Source organism: Cyclopterus lumpus, chromosome 9, assembly GCF_009769545.1.
Source record: "Cyclopterus lumpus isolate fCycLum1 chromosome 9, fCycLum1.pri, whole genome shotgun sequence".
Lineage (NCBI taxonomy): Eukaryota > Metazoa > Chordata > Actinopteri > Perciformes > Cyclopteridae > Cyclopterus > Cyclopterus lumpus.
The window spans coordinates 24,338,118-24,359,645 of NC_046974.1; the positions used below are offsets into that span (position 1 = coordinate 24,338,118).

General features: G+C 39.3%; 1 protein-coding gene across 1 annotated transcript in view; it reads right to left on the minus strand.

The window, feature by feature from the left end:
- cacna1ba (calcium channel, voltage-dependent, N type, alpha 1B subunit, a) overlaps positions 1-21,528 on the minus strand; it is a 124,043-nt gene that overhangs the window by 19,592 nt on the left and 82,923 nt on the right. Inside the window, exons 33-44 of the mRNA XM_034541093.1 lie at positions 20,406-20,570; positions 19,908-20,018; positions 19,745-19,828; positions 19,244-19,249; positions 15,804-15,920; positions 14,326-14,391; positions 14,093-14,184; positions 12,059-12,209; positions 10,165-10,292; positions 8,848-8,944; positions 5,625-5,730; positions 3,442-3,549 (exon numbers count right to left, since the gene is read on the minus strand). Coding sequence (XP_034396984.1) covers positions 3,442-3,549; positions 5,625-5,730; positions 8,848-8,944; positions 10,165-10,292; positions 12,059-12,209; positions 14,093-14,184; positions 14,326-14,391; positions 15,804-15,920; positions 19,244-19,249; positions 19,745-19,828; positions 19,908-20,018; positions 20,406-20,570 — 1,231 coding nt within the window. The remainder of the gene's footprint in view (positions 1-3,441; positions 3,550-5,624; positions 5,731-8,847; positions 8,945-10,164; positions 10,293-12,058; positions 12,210-14,092; positions 14,185-14,325; positions 14,392-15,803; positions 15,921-19,243; positions 19,250-19,744; positions 19,829-19,907; positions 20,019-20,405; positions 20,571-21,528) is intronic.

A 21,528-nucleotide genomic window follows, 5' to 3' on the forward strand; every position in this document is an offset into this window, starting at 1 on the left:
TAGCACCAGGGACAAAAACACACTGGACCACTGCTACACTGTGCTAAAGGACGCATAGCGCTCAGTCCTTCGTGCAGCTTTGGGACTCTCTGATAATTGTCTGCTTCAACTTCTCCCATCCTACAGGTAGAAACTAAAATCTGCAAAGCCTGTGGTGAAGACGGTGAGGAGATGGACCAATGAGGCCAAGCTGGAGCTACAGTCCTGCTTGGCCTCCACTGATTGGAGTGTTTTTGAGGCTGCTGCTATAGACCTGGATGAGCTCACTGACACTGTGACATCATATATTAGTTTTTGTGAGGACATGTGTGTGCCGACTAAAACCTTCTGCACATACAATAACAATAAACCCTGGTTCACTGAAAGACTCAGGCAGCTCCGTCGGGCTAAAGAGGAGGCCTACAATGGATCACCAACTTCCTGACAGACAGGACGCAGCAGGTGAGACTGGGAAAAATCACTTCCAGCACCTGGCCTATCAGCACCTGGCCTATCAGCACTGGCGCCCCCTTTTTGATGTATCTCTATTTACATGTGTGTCTCCTTAATGATTACTTTAAAGAATATTTATAAAAAAAGGAACTTCTTACAGAGAGTGATTTGATAAATTAAAATAGATTTAAGGTAAACAAAAGCATCTTGACGGAACTGGAGGGAAATACCTAACATGTTATTCAGATTAGAATAGTTTGACTTACTAGTTGCATTTGATCTGAGCTTGGGTTTGTTGTTACACAACACACCTTTTCAAGGAAGCAACGAACACACTGTAAAATTAGTGCCATGATTTAAAAAAAATGCCCCCACAGATATTTTGTAGTATTTATCCCACACAATAATAAAGGTTTCTTTGGAAGAGTGGCGACCCCACCACAATAGTTGGCCTAAGTTTCCATGTACACTCTACACTACACTGATGTACACATATCTTGCCTTTTCATTTTGTGTTGTGCATACATATGAGCAGTGGTGTATAAAGTACCCAAAAACATACTTGAGTAAAAGTAAAGATACCTTACTGGAAAATGACTCCAGTAAAAGTAAAAGTCACCTATGAGAATACTACTTGAGTAAAAGTCTTAAAGTATCTGATAATTACTGTACTTAAGTATCAGAAGTAATTTTCTGATATTAAATGTACTTAAGTATTGAAAGTAAAAGTAAATGCTGTTAATAAAAAAGCAAAGGGTCAGAATTTTGAAAATTATTAAGTTTATTCTTTTAAGTGCTGTGGCCTCCATGACCAAGGACCAAATAATTTAGTTGGCTGTGATCCATCCAGGAGCAACAATGTTCAGCATAATATAATAATAATAATAATAATAATAACAACTTTATTTATATAGCACCTTTAAAAACAGGGTTTACAAAGTGTTCTACATAGAAGCAAGGCAAAAAACATTTCAGAAATACAGGAGGCAAAGGAGACCATGCCATATAGGCAATGAAAAATACAAAAACAAAATAAAGCAGAACAGACTAATTAAAATAGGGGAACAAAGAACTGCATAAAAGGACGACATCACTTAAAAGCAGTTCTATAAAAATGTTTTTTAAGAAGTGATTTAAAAGAAGTTACTGATTCTGCAAGCCTTATCCCCTCAGGTAGGTCGTTCCAAAGTCGAGGGGCTCTAATGGCAAAAGCACGGTCACCCTTTGATTTAAGCCTTGACTTTGGAACGGCCAGAAGGGCCCCACCGGAGGATCTAAGGCTGCGAGCTGGCTCATATGGGGCTAACATTTCAATGATGTAGCTTGGGGCCAGACCCAGGCGTGCTTTAAAAGTGAGCAGCAAAATCTTAAAATCAATTCTAAAACTAACAGGGAGCCAGTGGAGAGAGGCCAGGACTGGAGTAATGTGATGCCATCTGTTAGAACCATTCAGAAGCCGAGCTGCTGCATTCTGGATTAGTTGGAGGCGGGAGATGGATTTTTGATTTATGCCGGAAAGGAGGGAGTTGCAGTAGTCGAGTCGAGAGAAAATGAGTGCATGAATGACTTTTTCCAGATCTGAGCGTGACAATATGGGTTTGATTTTTGAGATTATTCTTAATTGAAAGAAGCAGGACTGGACAATTTTTTTGATCTGTGATTACATTTTTTATTGAGAGTCAAACATTACACCCACATTTCTGGCAACAGGTTTTAAATAAGCAGCCAGGGGACCAAGTTGACTCTTGATGAGACTGGTGTTATTGTTTGGGGAATTGAATAATATGACTTCTGATTTGGAGTTATTGAGCTGAAGAAAATGTTGAGCAATCCAGCAGTTAACGTCAGAGAGACAATCTAAGACAGCAGCCAGGTCTCAGCGGAAGGTATATCTGTGTGTCGTCTGCATAGCAATGAAAATATACGTTGTGTCGCTGGAGGATTTTGCCGAGTGGAAGCATGTAGATAGAAAATAAAAGTGGACCTAAAGTTGAACCTTGTGGTACACCACAGGTAATGTGAGTCGTGGAAGACAAGTGATTACCTATGGTGACCGAGTACGATCTTTCTAATAGGTAAGAATAAAGTGCAGCCAAGTGCAGTGTCCTTGATGCCAACCCAGGTTTTGAGGCGATCGATTAAAATGGCGTGATCTACAGTATCAAAAGCTGCACTAAGGTCTAAAAGAATTAAAATGGCGCTCTCCCCCCTGTCTGCTGCTAAAAGGAGGTGATTAGTTACCTTGAGGAGGGCAGTTTCTGTGCTATGAAGTGCTCTAAAACCTGACTGAAAATTCTCAAATATATTATTATGATTCATAAAAGCTAGGAGTTGTGTTGAAACCACTTTTTCTAAAACTTTTGATACAAATGGAAGTTTTGCAATTGGCCTAAAATTGGAAACAACAGAAGGATCAAGCTTAGGTTTCTTTAAAAGAGGTTGTACGATTGCATGTTTAAAAATCAATGGGAAAGTACCACTTGTTAAGTGCTGCAATGATTATAGCTAAGATGACTCAAACAACAATTTCACAACTGTCAACACTTCCTTAGCTCACTAACTCGCTAGCGATCTGTATACTACACTAATGTCTCATTTGATTTACGATAGCTAGTGAACGTTAGCCAAACATACACCATGTATAGCTACATTAGAAGATCAGACACCTGTCTCCCCCTCCCCTTCGCCAAACCCACTTGCTTGGAGTATGTGTTCCACCACAGTCCCCGACGTGCCATGATTCATTTTTTTCTAAAGATAGATTTTATTTTGTAGCGAGTAACGAAGGTTTTTACAGGAAATGTATCAGAGTAAAAGTATCAGTTTTCTTTGCAAAATGTAGTGAAGTAAAAGTGAAAGTAAACAGAAATATAAATAGTAAAGTAAAGTACAGATATTTAAAACAACTACTTAAGTACCGTACACCACTGCATATGAGTACTTTTGTTAAAAAAAACATTTCCATAATCTTTGAAGAGTTTAATATCTAGATAATGGTGACATGCTTACCTGTATGTGGTGTCACCAACAGATCCATGGTCTTTTGAGAGAGACTGGGCCACACTGTAGACAATTCCTTCTTTAACACAGCGTCCGATAAGCGCTGCGCTACCATGCCTAGAAATTCACAGAGAGACACTTTAAACCTTGTTTATTAAAACACATCACCGTATGTTTTAAATTTAAAAAATGGTAATGGTTTATTCTGATGTACGACACAAAGCAAGCAAAGCAGTAAATGAGTTGTTCCTGAGGTGAGGCGGATTGGAACTGTGATGCCAGGAGAAAAAGACCAGCACAAAGTCTTCTAATGAGTATAAAGGCATTTTTTATTATTTTGTTATGTGGTAACATTGTACATGCACTGCACAAACTGGCCTTAATTGTCGAACAATCTGTCCAAAACCATTGACAGCTTTTTAGTTTCCCATATGCTGTCAATCATATGGATGACTTAACACAAAATATACACTTAAGTTTGGTCAGGGAAGCCTTACCTTAGCTCTTTTAAGCCTACATTTTGTCTCAAATGACACCAGCTTTCAATCTTAAAGCTGCAGATTATAAACCCATTAAAAGCATACATCATGTATAATATAATAATAGATATTATTAGATACATATTCACTCCAGTCCCCCATCAATTGCACGTCACCTTCATTTAAGTTCCCAGTGAGCACCAACCGGGATTTCAACATTTATTTCTACTTAAAATTTGGGTGATATTTGTTCCGATTGTGTCACAAAATGCTAATTAGTTGAAATTGTTGATGGTTTGTTCAATTATAAAATATTTCTCTTGTTTAAAGTTATAAAATGTGATCTACATGAAGACACAATTTGAATGCTTTTAATGTATCATATTTGTAAAATATGGAACTATATAGAGTGTATGTTGCCAGTAAGAAGACTACAGTATGTCTTAATGGGAGCAGTTCTGTAAATTCATGTAAAATAACAATATGAATACTGCTGTAACACACATGCACAGGTACTTTGCCTTATACTGCTTCTACTACTTTGAAAGAAGCACTGGTCTGGATACTCGACACCGGACTTGTGGAGCGAAGTGAAGGAGCTGACAGAATAAACGTGAGGCTTCACGCTAACTAGATACTTTGTAAGTATTTAGACTACTTTATTCCAATAATGCAAAGCAAAATTAGCAACATCATTATCAATTTATGCAGCTCACAATGAAGGCTAAACTGCTAGCTTTTAGCATTAGCTTGTAGCTACAGCAGCACATTACAAAAATTTGTTTTAGGCCATTTCACGTAAAATACACGGGAGAAAGCAAGTTGAGATGAGGAGGAAGTGTGTAAATCAAAGGGATGTACAAACAAGAAGACGGTCATAACATTGTTGTTTGGCTGACAGCAACATAAAAACAATGTACAGTATTATACTGTGTAATATTTCAGTGACCATTTTTACGTTGAAAAGACATTAAGAAAACAGCTATGGTCAACGGTAAAAAGACGTTCAAAACTAGTTGAAAAGTAAATATTCCTGTTTAATATTGATTTATTTCCAGATGTCCAACCTAAATATGGCAGACCATCTGAAAACGGCTCCTGGGTGGCTTTGACAATGACAATTAAAGAAGGGCATGGAAATGTTGTTATAGTTTGCACTGTCAACAATCTTGTCTTTTATATTTAATTGTAGTTGTAGTTAAAAATCATTGTTCATGTTATATTGCAATTGTTGCTTAATAACTACACATTAATTGTTTCCTGTGTCATATGTTCGTCTTTGTCCTTGAAATGGAAACTGTTGATGTGTTAGTATGACTACGTATTTAATTGTTACATATTCTAGTGTGAATTATAAAATAGGGTTATCTTTCAAATACTTTCAAAAATGAAAGTTTTTTCACCGACTATATGAGAACGTTGATTAAACAATATACATATTTCACTGGCATTTGCAATATTGGTTTTAAACTGAGAAATGTGTATGTGGTTTCCTAATCCTAATGAATTGAATAGATTAACTCCAAAGCCCTTATGTACAAAGGCACATGCAGAAAATGCGACGGGCTTGTGCTGTTAGATCTGCAGTATGTTTTTTCTCAAACCAATATTATTAATGTAAAATGTAAAAACAGGGAGCAGGTCATTACATTACTCTATAATAGTCTGTTTTATTCTCTTCTATTCTAATGATGTGTGGTGTGTTCAACTGACCTGAGGCCAGTTTGATCTCTAGGGCAGTGCGAATCAGGGCCATCAGGGTGGAGGTAAAATGGACACTGTTGTCATCAGCAATAGGCATGTTCATTTTGACGAGGCGCTGAGGAGAGGAGATGAGTGGTGACAGCAAGACTTTAGATCACCCAGTGATAGCACCTAGCCCCATCACAACAGACAATTTACCCAGAGAAATCCATCTGTGTGCTGCAGATATCCTCAATGGCTTCACTATCTTAGTAAAAAGTACATTAAAGGTTCTTTGCAAAAATGTTTAGAAAATGTGCACGTTTGGCCATATCACATCTTACTGAGACTCAGTTCAGCACACAAAAAGCCTTCTCTACTAGTACGTACAGAGGAGACAAGCTAGACATTTACATTCACTGCTATTGGCTACAGTATGCACTATGCTGCAAGTCAAAGTGCACTGGTGCAAGACTGACATTGACCAAAAAGGTGGAGAGTAGGCATGTAACGCGACTATGGGTCAGTGGTTAGCATGCCCGTCTTTCAATCAAGAGGTTGGCAGTTCAATCCCCGCCCTAGTCGATGTGTCCTTGAGCAAGACACTTAACCCTGCATTGCTCCCCGGAGCTGTGTCTACGGTGTATAATGTAAAGTGTCTTTGAGTATCTAGAAAAGCACTATATAAATTAAATGGAGGATTATTATTATTATTATTATTATAACCACGAAGGTGCATCGTCAGTCACAGGAGCTCGACTCTGTGGTTGCCATCCTAACAATCATGAGCTTGCAGTTGAGGGGGTTAAATATGCTCTACATTAAAAGTGGCAGCTAGCAATAAAGAGTGTACATTCCACCAAGCCTGGGCAGCCTTAGTTGGAAGACTTGGTTCACATATAACTAATGGCACCAGTAGAAGCACATAGAATGCTGAGGGATTGTTGTTGAAAGAGTTGAGCTCCCCTAAACACAAAAAGCATTCACCTACATGTGCAGTGCAGAAAGTAAGAAAGATCAGTCAGAATGAGACAGAGATGAAAAGCTGAGGGAAAAACTCAAACACATTTGTACAACCACGGCAATTTGCGCACAACTGCAGTCTGCCCAAGTAGAGTGACAGCAGACCATCGTGAACTCACAGAAATACGAGAAATTACTACAGTTTCTTACATGATGGTGGCAAGTAATGTGTAAAATGACATACCATGGAAACAATTTAAAGTTAGGTCTAGGCAAAAAACAAACATTTTTAAGTCATGGAAATAAAACATGCTTTGTTTTAAAATAAATAATTTTATTATGTTGCTTCTTATTTAATCTGTGTAATTTGAAATACCTCACGTTGACTTGTTTCAATGGGGACACCAACACTGGTCTCATCGGTGAAAGTCCCCATGTTTAACCAACCCTCCTTCCTACGCTGACGTATTTTAGTTGAACCTGGAAATTTGTGTGTCCTACAACAAAAGGATCCTAATTTACTTTTGATTGACAGTACTTCCATGGTTTTGGCACGTAATCTTAACCATTATGTACCACGTGCTGGTCGTTGTTATTTCATGTATTTCTGTGAGACTGTGCTGATTCAAAAGACAAATGTTTTAGACCAATTGCCAATGATATCTTATATTTGACTTAAATCAAAACGGTATAGCCCTATTGTGTCCACATGGACTTTATACGACACCATTTAAACTGGTATTATCATCACCATTCTGCTTACATTGTGAGTAGATCTCAACATGCATTATTAGGTAGGCGGAGCCCGTGGACTTGTCAACTAGTTTGGTGAATCTCAGCAAAAATGTGCAAGGCAAGGGTCACATGACAGATGGAGACAGTTGAAGGCATTACATACCCCAAGAACAGTCCACAACGCGACGAGAAAAAATGCCTGAATGTTAAAAACAAATTACTTATGTAATAACAGAAATTTTGGGTCGAATCCAAATTACAAAGTCTCAAAAAGCTTTGTCTGTGAATCATTTCCATGGTAGTCTATTGGCCATATTCTATTATATATTCTTGGGCTATTCTGTAGCCTGCTAGTTTCTCTATTTGTATGTACTTATTCTGTCCTTGTGCTGTTCAAAGAAAACAAAAAATGTTGCAATGAAGCCAGACCACCGCGAGATTTTGATGATGGTGATTGCATTGACGGACAGTTTTCTTGATTCAGATAAGATATCCAGATCCAGATTACTTGTTATTATCAGGTGGATTTTATATTTTGCTCTAAATAATATATGTAAAAAAAAAAATGCCATTGACATATTTGCGTTGCTTTGCAGCACGGGCATTCTAATACAAAAACAAATGCACGCAATAGTTCACACAGAAATATTTCTAACAGTGGATAGTCTGTGATGAGATGAGAGAGAGAATGAGAGGGATTGGGCAGCACAGACAGAACCACAAAGTGAAAAGCGCACAGACAAAGTATTGCTTGCACAGAAAAGGCAACACATAAACAAACACACACACACACACACACACACTCTGCTCTACTAAATTAAATGTAAACTAGGGCATACCATTCAAATGAAATTATAATAATCATATGACACAAGGGAGCAGATTTCACGTGACAGTGTAAACAGGAAGCACATTTTCTACACACTGCAGTTGGTTTAGTTGGAGGAAGAATGGCAATGGCAAAAAGAGGGACCAGAGATTTCTTTGCTTGGACCGGCGACGAGGTCAAACTGTTCCTGGAAGACCTGGCTGTTTGTTTTCTTCCGGAAAAAGGTAATGTGATAGGGGCATGACGAATCAGGGACTTCATGACTGCTAAGACCCAATGAAGTAGCAAACGTGGGTGTCTACATCATCGTTTCCAAACGTATCCGTTTACACAAGGACGTAACCCCAACATTTTCAAACTTATCCTTACCAAACTTAAGCATTACCAAACGTATCCATTTTTGTTGCTCTAAAACTCCGGCATAGTGTGGATACTCAGTGTAAATGTAGCAAAAGACATGCGTTTTAAAATGGAAACGTAGTAGTGTGGAAATCGTCTTATTTAGGCTCCATGTTAATATCATTAGTGATGGGTATTAGCCGGCACAAAGGAACAGTAATGACAGTAAAGATGAGGTAGGGGCTTATATAAAATATCAGAGCACTAGCAAAACAAACTGAAGAAACAAGGGAACACTGCAGAGCACAGACATTGGCTTGAGTTAGGCCAAGGATAAAGAGAGATTGTTGAGCAAACGGAAGAAGGTGGAGAAAGAGGAGGGTCTACCTTGTATGCGACTCTTGGTGGACATTTCTTTCCCAAACCTAAGGGTGGGGACATGTGGAGCAGCATCTGATACATATCGAGGTACTTGATACGGCCACTTCACAGGATAAGAAAAAATCAAATCAAAATGCAAACAGACGAGGTTGGGGAGTTATAGAAGGAGGATAGGAATAAAGGGCAGAAACCAACAAAAAAAGAGAATAATGGAAAGAAAAAACAGAAATCTGTTGTTAATAGATTTCCTTGATTGAGATGTGAGGTGGATGTCATCCTTGGCCTCTGTAGCAGGGCCCAGGGATGCATCAATGTGGAGCTCAGGATCCCTGACAGGAAACATGGAATGGTAAAGAGTGAGTTTGGTAGGAGGGGAGAGAAAAGGGGAGGATGGCTTGACCCACACAGAATGCTGATGGCAGGTAAGATAAATGACAGCATTGTAACAGTGATGTCTGCCTTAGCATGCTAGCAGATATCCCACTGGTACTTCAACCAGGGTGCACAGAGACAAAGGTTTCAATGCCAGCCCAAGTTTTGGTTTGGAGTATAGCCCTGCTTCATGAAAACATCATATGACATTCTTCATATGGCTTTTGATCTTATTCCGATTTTCTTTGAAGACGAGTCAAATACATTTTTGTTTATCTAGCCCAATACCACATAACAGAAACCTGACTCAAGGCTTTACAATCTGCACAGCATGTGACTGCCTCTTTTCTTAGACCTCCAATGTAGTGATCAAGACTTTGAAGGGTTAAAGCATCACAGACAGGAGAACATAGGCATGGCAGGCAGCATGTTGGAAAATGCTTTGGCTTTGAAAGCTTTGTTTCCACTCCGGCATCATCAACCAAAGCCAGTCAGTTTGAGGGGTGGGTGCTCATGTAAAGGCGATTTCATTGGTGCACAGCCATTCAATTAAGTCTTTTGGCATAGAAGTACACAAAGCACCCTAGTGACGGAAATGTCTGGTATTTGCAAACCTTGTATGCTACCCTATTAGGGCAGTTCTTCCCTAAGCCAAGGGGGGGTGAGATAATGCGTAACAAATTGTACATATCCTTATAGGAAATCCGTCCGCTGTGGAAAAGAACAAGCACATGAATACACAAACGTTCAAGACAGCTTAAAATATATCAATGATCATCAGTGGATTGACTGCATACAAAAAGGTACAGGAGCAAGGCTTGTGCATGATGCCTTTTTTAGTCACCTTAGTCACACGGGAACAGGAAAGAGAGGAGTAAAGTTAGGCTATCTGTTCACCCCATTTTACATTGTATGCCAATCTCTGGGGCCCAGAGGGAGGTGTGAACATACCATGCAGCCGGGTCGTACTCGGCCCAAACCCGGATGAACTCATCGAGGTGATGAGGTCCCAGGATGGAGGAATCTCTGGTTAGGTACTCAAAGTTATCCATTATGACAGCAACAAACAGGTTCAGCATCTAAAAGACAACCATGAAGTAGATTTTACACCCTGACTTGGTCGCAGCAATAAAACAATAAAGACTTTATTAAATTGAACTGATCTCAATGACATTAGCATGATCAGCTGAGCCGTTAGTGGAGGCGAATCAAATCTCTGACAGACTCTTGACAGTGTCAACCATATAATATATTTTAGCATTTTAACTGTGTTGAACCATCCACTTGTATATAACGCTGCTCTGTCAGAGGATAAGCTGCTTCACAAAAGAACCATGGTTTAAAATAAAATGTCACTTAAATTAACTATCGCTCAAGCTTTAGTAAGACAGTTAGCTCTTTGTGCTGGCCAATTGAGCCAGCTATTGAGAGCTATTGTGAATGAATAGCACTAGCATGTTCCTGGCTGGCTAGCTCTGAAGCGTTTCGCTATCTACAGTAGTTCACTAATTAGCCTTGCAAGAAGTCACTGTGTCTAAGCTCCTCTGTCTGAGGAGAGGACTTTCTGGTGTGACTGGATCTTTGTAATGCTGATCATTACAGAATTAGAATGAAGGACTTCACATTAGGACGCTCCTGACTGTGTCAGCTAACTTCTCATTAAAGTGTTAAAGGCTATATTTATATACAGCCAGGTTTAGGGAATAATGGAAAACATGGAACAGTTATGTATTAGAATAAAAAAAAGGTAACTGTATTTTGTCACAGAAAATAAAGATATAATCAGATTATCGACTAGCAGGAGTACAATTAAGAGGTGCATGCACTAGGATGCATACAGTATGCTTGCACATTCTCACAAAATGGCCTCCAACATTTGTGAGAAAAATCCTTCCTCATTATTTACTATGTGAAGCATAGTTCCATTCTGCTGCTGCTCCAAGTCAATACTCATCAACACTAATGGATAATAGACTAATGGATGATGACAGCATTTCCACAGCTGCTAAATAACGGTGAACATTTGGGTTATGTTACTGACTTCATTTTTTAATAGATATTTAGTATTAGAGTGGAATATGTTTTTAAGTAACCCTCCCAACCTTGATTACTATGGATATATAGGTATATATAAAAATGATAACAAAAATTCCTTGAAATGCATTAAAGTCTAATGTGGTAAAAAAGTTAACTTAACACTACATTTTAAAAAAGGACGTATTTGATCACTGCACACAATTGTTTATACAATCAAAACACACACTTGAACATATAGTAATACACTAAAAGGGAGTATTGAGGTGGCAAAATATATCTTGGATGTTGAGTCTTTTTAAGCTGAAACTTAAAAATTTATTCTTGCAATAAGAGGAACAGTTATACAGAGTCGCAAGGAGTCTGTATAAGTGAGCACTCCAGAGTTAAAGTCACACAAAGTTATATAGAGAGTGACCAGGATGGAGTCTGTATTGCTTTAGGTCGTGGCTAGGTCAGCGTGGTCACACGACATACAGATGTATCAATCCTGCTCTAAATTTATGACCTGTCCATATAAGTACTTTATTACTTAATGGCAGGTACTTTATTACTTAACAGCATTAAGGGGATGTATATGCCATTACGCAGCTGCTGCATGACCCATGAGTCACTCAATGCAGGCAATGACAATAACAGCTTGTATACCAGTTCACTTAAATAAGTATATACAATACAACTAAGAATATAAAATTAGCATTACAGTATACATCGAGTCAAATTACATAACTGACACTCCTATAAGAACATCACATCTGACAGCATACATGTAACAACAGTTACAGGGGCTACATTTACTTTTAGTACTAACCAGAAAGGAGCAGAGAAAGATGAAGGAGACAAAGTAGAAATAGGCAAAATCACTGCCACACTCTTTGCCGTAGGACCCTGACCGCTCGTCACAAGCTCGGTGACTCAAACAGGATAACATGATCTCGTGCCAGGCCTCGCCAGTTGCACTCCTGCACATAAAAACACAGATAAGAAGAGGAAACGAGAGACATAAAGTCCAGCCTCAACAACACTACACAGATCATGTTGCATTCTGTGCTGTGAAATTATTATTTATTACATGTGAATAATACAAATTCAGATAATATAGACCCAACAGAAGTTAAGGAGAAGTTAAAGAGTAAATGGACTGTAGAATGCTTTTCTAGTCTTCCGACCACTCAAAGCGCTTTGACACTAAATGTCACCATTGACCCATTAACACCCATTCACAAACTGATGACAGGGCACATCAACATGGACTAGCAAAGCCGAGGATCGAACTGCTGATCTTCTGATTGAATGACAACCCTGCTCTACCACTGAGCACGTGAAAATGTGCAAAGTGTGCTTGTAGCTACATTGACTTGATTGTGAAACCTTGTTTTATGTTGCTTCTTTCATGTTTGACTTAAAGCTTAATATATATATTTCTCTATTAAATACTGATGATTAAATAAGCAACAATCAAACATTCATAGGTATTATTTAATTTGAAGAGCATTTGATTGACACAATAAGGCACAATAAGTAATTACCAAAAAAAGATTTAGGTATAATTGCTTTATTCTGATTAGTGCTCAGAAGCACACATTCTTCCAAAAGACTTGCTAACTTTAAATCAGTAGGAATAGCACAGGTACAAAGAGAAACATCTCTCATGGGAAAGCACTAAAACTTCATTGGATTGACAAAACAGGTTTAGGGGTCTTTTAATACTTTATATTGAAACTAACATTGAAATGCCAGAATCAGTCTGAAACAAGTAATGGTGATGGGATATGCTCTCAAATCAGCTGTGCCATTTGGATTTCAGAGAACAATTCTTCAGAAAGGTAGAAGACGTTTCATACATAGATCACATGTTAACAACTGAGCTATTTCCATGACAACCAAGCAAACCCCATCCACTGAGAACAACTGCAACATGCCATTGGAAGCTTCTGGAAAAGCTATTAAATGACCTATGAGTTAAATGTTTTTGTAACACTACTGCTTCCAACAATGAACGTTAATGCTCAACATCCACCGTTCTTATGGCAGAATGGGATACAAATCTACTATGGTTAATTAATTACATATCATTTAGCTGACGCTTTTATCCAAAGCGACTTACAATAAGTGCATTTAACCTTGAGTACAAACTCAGAACAACAAGGATCAAGAAAGTAACATTTATTCAAGAAAGCCAAACTACAAAAATACCATAAGTAAGTGCCACTGAAGTGCTAATCTGTTTTTATTCAAGGTATAGTCGGAAAAGATGTAGAGACTTTCTGCTGTCCTGAGGTCAGTGGGGAGCTCGTTCCACCACTGAGGAGCCAGCAAACAGTCTTGATTTTGAAATAATTTGAAATCATTAAATCATTAGAAGAATGAAGGTGTGTTCATGCAGAACTAGTTGTTAGCACCAGGCTATGAAAATATTCCATACAAAATATGTTCACCGTTAAAGATTAAATGCCCATCAGTAAAGTAAATAGTTAAAATAGGCTTCACCTCGATCAACCAACATTAAAATGTTGCATACACATGAATGCATCAGTAATAATCTCTAATAATGTAACACTCATTCTCTGTATCTCTGACCTTTGATATTAATATATTTTATTGATAATTCTCAGAAGTACAGTTTTGTGGGAAGATGCATTCTGCAATCTTCTTCTGTTGCTGCCTCCGAGTCTCACAGTTTCTTGTTCTTTGTTCGTTCTATGGTTTTAGTCCAAAGTCATCTTTAAAAAGCACTATTGTTTTGGTGGAGTTGCTTGAAATCATTTCATAATTGGCTGTCTGCCCATCTGGGCACGCTTTGTATATATTTATAGCATTCCCAAATTCATGAAGTTTCTTATACCTGAACAGCAGCATGAGCGCTTGGAGGAAAGTACGGAAGTTGTTGTGGTGATTGATAGCTGTGTCTTCATTCAGTGCGATGTTGCCAAACACCTAAACAGAGCCACAGTGAGGAAAATGGATTTGTGCCCTCTTAGCAATGTGCAAATTATGTTTTTAACGTTCCGGCTAAAACATTTTAATAGTGAACTACGATATGAATAGCATGACCTCTGTGACCACAGCATCACCCACCTGCATCCCAATGATGGCATAAATGAAGAACAGCATAGCAATCAGAAGGCAAACATAAGGCAGGGCCTAAAGAACAGGAAACACATTTAATTAATAATATTCATCATCATTACTCACTCCTTGACTGAAATATCCACACACATCCACGTTCTTGTGTAGAGATGTTAGCGTGATGGGAAAGCACCCCTAACTGTAGCAGCAGCAGCTGGAGACATACTTGCTTTTTAACCACACCTTGATGTAGACAAACCTTCACATACTTGCCACTCTGTGTTTCTGGAGGATTCCACCAGAGAACTCAGACCACACAGAGATTCCGGATTTGCATGATAAAAAATGTAAACAATGAACATGACTCGAGGAGATTACTCAATTATTAATTCTGAGATCACGCCATCATCGACACTGCGTGCCGTTCATTCGCGGATTGTATTTTGCGGACGTGTAGCGTGAATTTAAACACCAAATTTGGCGCACAAATGGTAAGACGTGCCGGAACCCAGAATGCTTCGATTTATGAGTGGGTTTTCTCCAGTCGGTTGGCGGTGCTTGGTTTTGGCTCAATTTTCACAAACCTTTCATTTTACAACAGTACACTAAAATATGTTTTGCAAGCCTGGCGCCTTGAAATCAGACCTCTAGAAGAAACACTTTTGAAACCGATTTTACATAGTGGCATAACTGTAATCACAACTTCCGGGTCCATTGGGACAAAAAAGACTTCTAAAGATGTCTATAACTCAGCAAATTTTTCTTTTGAGGTAAATCAAGAACACATAAATAGCCCTTATGAAAATAATTGGGTCCTAAAAGTTGTAAAACCGGTGATAACTGAATCAAGTGTTATATTCCTTCTTCTGTTAATGTGAAGGCTGGACCGAGGGTTGGGAAGCGTGGGTAAAGGGAACACCAGTGTGCTTGCTCCATAGCCCCATAGATGCGCGAATGAGCAACTTTCAAAGGAATGAACAGGGCCCTGCCTCCAATGCTGTATCCAGTTCTCTTTATATATCCATGGTTGCAATGGACAGACATCAATTGCCTTGAGGATGAGCCATTATTATGCAAACTCAGATACGGCAAATGTTCAGTCAACTCATCGAGCCGTATCCATCTTGCAACGCTCGCCTGGATCTCCTGCTCTCCATAGAAAATGAATAGGACTTCCCATACACCAACGGATCCAGTGTATCACCACCTTGAGGACAAGCACAACAATGCTCCACCAAATGGACACGGGATTTGCGAGGTAGCCATCATGCAAATGCAGAGTTGAAAAGCAAGTACATCTCTGGCTTTAGGGCTCTTTAGGTCACCTTTGCAGTGTTGGCAGTGCCCAGGAGATGAAGTGGCAAGTCTTCAGTTACCAGTCCACACTCTGTACTGATTGGTCCAGCTGCCGCCACACAAGTTACTGTATATGGATGTGTGTTTGTGAAAGTTCATATCAGTGAGCAGGTGATAATGTATGGGAGCACCTTGAAGGACTGGACAAAGGTCCACAGCAGGATGCGGATGGTGTAGCCCTGTCTCAGCAGCTTGACGAGCCGAGCAGCTCTAAACAGCCTCAGGAAGCTCAGGTTCAGCAGCCTATCCTGTTATACACAGACGGAACATCGAATAACCTTAGAAGTCACTGATAAACACAGCCTGATCAGTAACAAAATATCACATGGTGAAATGCTTACTCCCTTTGACAAGGGTGATTGAGTAAAAACATACAAGGCCCAGCTGTCAAGATATTTAAAAAAACAAACAATTTTTTAGGCCTCGGCTTGAAAATTGCAAACCCAATTTAGTGAAGAAAATTCAAGCGAGATTTGCCTAATCTGGCATTTTTTCTCTCCCTTTCCATGATTGGAACTCTTCTCTCAGTCCTTGCAGCCCTCAGGAATGATTTGAGTGAGGGACACAGGATTTTATGCTTTTGCTTGTAATCACAAGATGTTGCCGACTGTAAAGCAATACAGTGATTTATGTTGCTAGTACTTATAACCCCATAAGTCGTTGATATATTAGGGTAGAGAGAATTTCGGGGTATGTGTGCAATCAGTAGTGCTGCGTAATCTTTTATTTATTGTTTGAGTTGTGTTTAGAGCATGTACAGGAATATGATATATTATTGAATCCCAGATTTTTCAGTAAAAAAAAAAAGGTTATATTTTTAATCATTAATTATACAATATAAAATAATAAAAATATACATAGGGGACCCTCGGTTTCGAGAGGTTTTTAAGAGACATTAACAATCCAATTACAGACCTCAGATGAATGCGGTCACATTAATAACAAAGTTAACACTATTTTTTGGGGGTATTGTGTTGATGTTTTAGTCATGTGGTTATTTATTTGAGTCATGTATTGCATTAAACCCCAGTTTGTTTCTGCATTTGTGAATTTAGTAAAACTATTTCTACATCACGACAACGATTCTCCAGTAATCAGGGTTACGGCATAAAGAAGGCATTCATCAGGGATGTTAAACCATTTGCTTGGCAAAAAAAAAGTCTAAAAGTTTCTAGGAGCTTATACAAATCTGGTGTTATGATCGATTGATTGTATCTGCAGCTGAAATGTGTGGGTGCCTAGAGATTTGCGCATGAATATGCACTAGGTTCCCAATTAGTTTTGAGTCTATCCTAAAACAATATTTAAATGTACATTTAAGTAGTTTTTTCTGCCCATGCACACTGGCTTTGTGACTTCACGTCTCATAGGGTCCATTGGACCTGGCTGTGTCTGATGCCTCTGCCTGGTGAGCCGGCCTCCTGCCTTAGACCTGCTGATGCGCCATAGCCATGGCGAGAGGGATCCTACTCTGTTGCTCTCCTGAAGGTTTCTTCCCTTTTTTTTCCCCGTGAAAGGTTTTTTTCTATTTCTTGGAAGTTGTTCCTGATCCGATGTGAGGTCCTGGGACAGGGATGTCGTATGTGTACAGATTGTAAAGTCCTCTGAGGCAAATTTGTAATTTGTGATATTGGGCTATATAAAATAAACTTAATTGAATTGAATTGGCTGCAAAGAGGTTGCTTCATGAAGCCATTTCAATGTACAGTAGGTGATGGGGGTGTCACTGCTGGTGTCTCTCCTGAAACACAGCAAAGAAATCCATCCATCCATTATCAGCCCGCTTATCTGGAAAACCTTCAGTCGGATGCACCCAGGAGGCATCCTGATAAGGTGCACAAACCACCTCAGCTGACTCCTTTAGTAGCGCCTCAACTCCAAGTTCCCTCCTAATGTCCGAGCTCCTTACGCTATCTCTATGGCTGAGCCCTACAGAGGAAACTCATTTTGGTCGCTTGTATTTGTGACCGCTTTCGGTCACGACCCACAGTTCGTGACCGAGTTCGTCCAGCGAATTCCTTCGCTTGCGGTAGGCACTCTGTCCCTACCTGGAGAGAGCAATCCACCAGTTTCCGGAGCACTATGGCCTCAGATTTGGAGGTGCTGACTGGCAAAATCTCCCCAGTGAATGCTGGCGCTCATGGTCCAAGGAGGCCAACAGGACTACATCATCTGCAAACAGCAGAGAGGTGATCCCGAGACCCCCAAACCCGATGTTCTCCACCTGCTGGCTGCGCCTATATATCCTGTCCATGAAAGTCACGACAGGTCCACCCCCCACAAAAACCACAGAGGGACCCGAAACAGTTCAATTCAATTACATTTGTTTACATGTAGATGGCTTTAAAATGTGTACACATATGACATCCTCTGTCTCGGGACCTTACATTGGAACAGAAAAATCCCCCCAAAAAACCTTTAACGGGGAGAAAAAAAGAAAGAAACCTTCGGGAGAGTCAAAAATGTAGAACAAACAAAATCAAACAAAATACAGAATGGGTACAACACAAATTCTCCTGACATGCAACCTACCCCCAAAGCATTATTCAGGTAATTCATTTAGAATAGGCAGTGCAACCTACTGATGTGAGGTCCCGAGACAGAGGATGTCGTATGTGTAGAGATTGTAAAGCCCTCTGAGGCAAATTTGGCGTTTGTGATTCTGGGCTACGAGACAACCACTCATCCCCATGAGCTACAGTCAACTCAGGATTACATGTGGCTCGAAAGAATTTCTGCCTAACTCATTAACTCATCATCTGTCATAATAAACATCAAGTATTAATCATTCCCCGTCTCTCCTGTAATGGCAGGAAAAAGGCAAAATCTCTATTCTCCCACAGGCTCCATCAGTGATGGATCTAAACACTTGTGTTGCTGATGAAGCCATTGTTAATGAACTTCAGGAGTAAGAGGGATACTCACCTGCTGTTCATCCCCTTTACATATAGAACATTAAGTGATAAGACATTAAGTCCAGACTCATTGAATACCCATCTATTCAAATGCAGTATATCAAGTGTGTTGCTAGATATTCACAAGGTAGGGAGATAGGGAGGGAGTCTGGTTATTGTGGTTGTGTTGGCATTATTATTTCCCCACATTTACCACAAGGCGGAAATATGTTTCATCAGATCAGATGAATATCTATCTATAAAAACATATTTCCGCCTTCCTCAACACATTACATAAGAAATGATAGATACGTGATACATGTATTACAGTATTTAGTTCAGACTTGTACCATGTTGAACATATTACAGAAATGTTAAATATCTGACCTCATCAGATTACTATTCAGACTTTTATATAAAAGTGACTTTCTGGACTTTTGGATTTCAGATGTAATAATTCCTTCACATTTACTGTATGGGTGGGTGTTGGAAAGGGATTAAGTCAAGATATCTGGGTCTTTTATCCAGTCTTTTTTTAGTTTGTCTCTCAGAAGTTTCCCAACTTTATGGATGAGCAATACTAACTTGATGGACTACTCTTTTACATCACATTTAAAAAAACACATCATATATATTAAAACGTTTAAAGCAGAGAATGGCAACAGAAAGTCACTCACCGTAGTCTAGTGATGTTTGGGACCAGGGCATGGCAACACCGGTGATGACAATCAACAAGATGGAAATGTAGAAGGAGAGAGAGACAGATGGCAGAGGAAGATGAGGAGGAAGGATGGAGAGGCAGGAGAACAGGAACAGTGATATTGCACAACATAATCTGATACAGTTCAACAAATACACACATCTGTAACGAACACTGACAGGAGAAAAAACGCACTGCGTACCCGTCATGGGTTTCAGATTTTTTATATATTTATTATTATGGAAATCTTTTGCTCTGAAAAAGCATTTAAAACCTAATTTGATTATTTTTGTTATGTTTGTCAAGTGTTTAAAAAAGTAGTTCATAATATGCACGTTACTATCTCTCTACTCTTGGCTTTTAACTGGACTTCTTATTAGACACTTCCAATACAGTGGTGCAGAATTGAAGATATCCTACCTTGGAGCGTCATTTTTGTAATTTATTTGGCCAATCACAGATTAAATATTGCTCTTACATTGATTTCAGTCACCAGGATGTCAGTGATGCTGCCCAACACTGTGACAAAGTCAAACACGTTCCAGGCATCCTTTAAGTAGTTCTGAGAAATAACAGTTGAAAATCATTAGCTGTTCTTTATTATTCAGAATATTTAAAGTTATTTCAAAAGTGTTACTTACCAAGGGACCAAAAGCAATGATCTTGAGGATACATTCCAGAGAGAAGAGAGTGGTGAAGACTATGTTGAGGTTCTTCAGCATCGCTTCATAGAAGTCTGGAGCTCCATGGAACTGAAAGGCAGGGGCAAATGATCAAGTTTGGGTGTAATTTGGAGAAATAATGCCTATTTGCTTTCTTGCTGAGAGTTATTTGATAAGATCAATATCACTTTCTCAGATGAAGCTACAGCAAGCAAACTGTTGACTTACAATAGCTTAACTCCTGGCCATCATAACCACCCAGAAAATAAATTGCTTTTGACTAGCGGTCTGCTCCAGTCTTTTTGCGATGCTAACATGCTGCTGGTGCTACCTTCATATTTACTGTACAAGAGTGGTATCAATCTGAACATGTATCTCAAAATGTGAACATTATTTATTTCCTAAGCTCATGAATCAAGGACTGACATTCAGCAAAACTCTGCATGTATTATTAATATCCTCTTTAAAAGTTCTTACCTTCATCATGAGTACTATAGTATTGAGAGCGATCATGATCATGATGGAGTACTCAAATGGAACTGAGACCACAAACTTCCACATCCTGTACTGGAATGACTGCGTGTTCTGGGGCATGTAGCGTGTCAGAGGTCTGGCATTTATGGCAAAGTCAATACAAGCCCTCTGTAAGAGAAAAAACACATTTCTGCTAGCTGTCTTCGTTATTTGACAGAAACTGTTCTCAAACCTTTTGTTATTGATCATTCAAAATGTGCACTGGGTTTTTGATATGCTTGGACAACCAAACATGCATTTTGGTCCCAAGAGCTATTATGGATATTATGGATCATTTATAAGTATTAAATGGAGATCTATTGCTCAATGTGTTATTTCTGATGTTCAGCATGTGCTGCGTTTTAGGCTTCCAAGACAACAACAACAAATCTGCATATGTCGATAAAAACTGCCATTATGTGGGTCTATATGGAAGCATCTCAGAGGCAAATTCACAAAGAATGGATTGCGGCTGCTGATCTTTCCATGAATTGTTCATAATCTGTTATGTCCGACTCACTAAAGATTTTGTTGTACTAATGATATTACAGCACAAACATGCCGGTAAGGTTTTGTATTCGAGTGCAATTATCCGTGTGGCAAAGTACAACTGTGCTTGAGGCCAATGTGTCGGTTGGTGATGGTCAGCCTGAGCCAGAAGCCTGTCTGGATCTGTCAGGCCCCAAAATGAGTCCATTCCGGTTGGACTCATTCACCTTCTTTCTTTTCATTGGGCAGACATATGCTGCTGGGTGAAAACATTTTTTGGGGGAATTTATTTAACACCTGCAGTGGCTATTAGTGCGGATTGTTCTGCAATTAGGCTCATTTGCATGGAAAGGGGTAAATTTTTCGCAAAATATCACTCATACATACGTGCTGATATCACAGGGGCACCGAGACACTATTTGCTTGTCAGCACAATTGGACCTTTACGAGACAGAGTGCAGTTTAGCAGCCTGCGGAAGTTTTGTTTAATTATTTTCAATGAGCTGACGTGTTTTGCACACTCTGCCTTTGCGTTGCTGAGCTCCACGTGTTTTTGGAGGAGCAGCCTCGAGTTGAAAACATTTTGTGGTGACTTTTG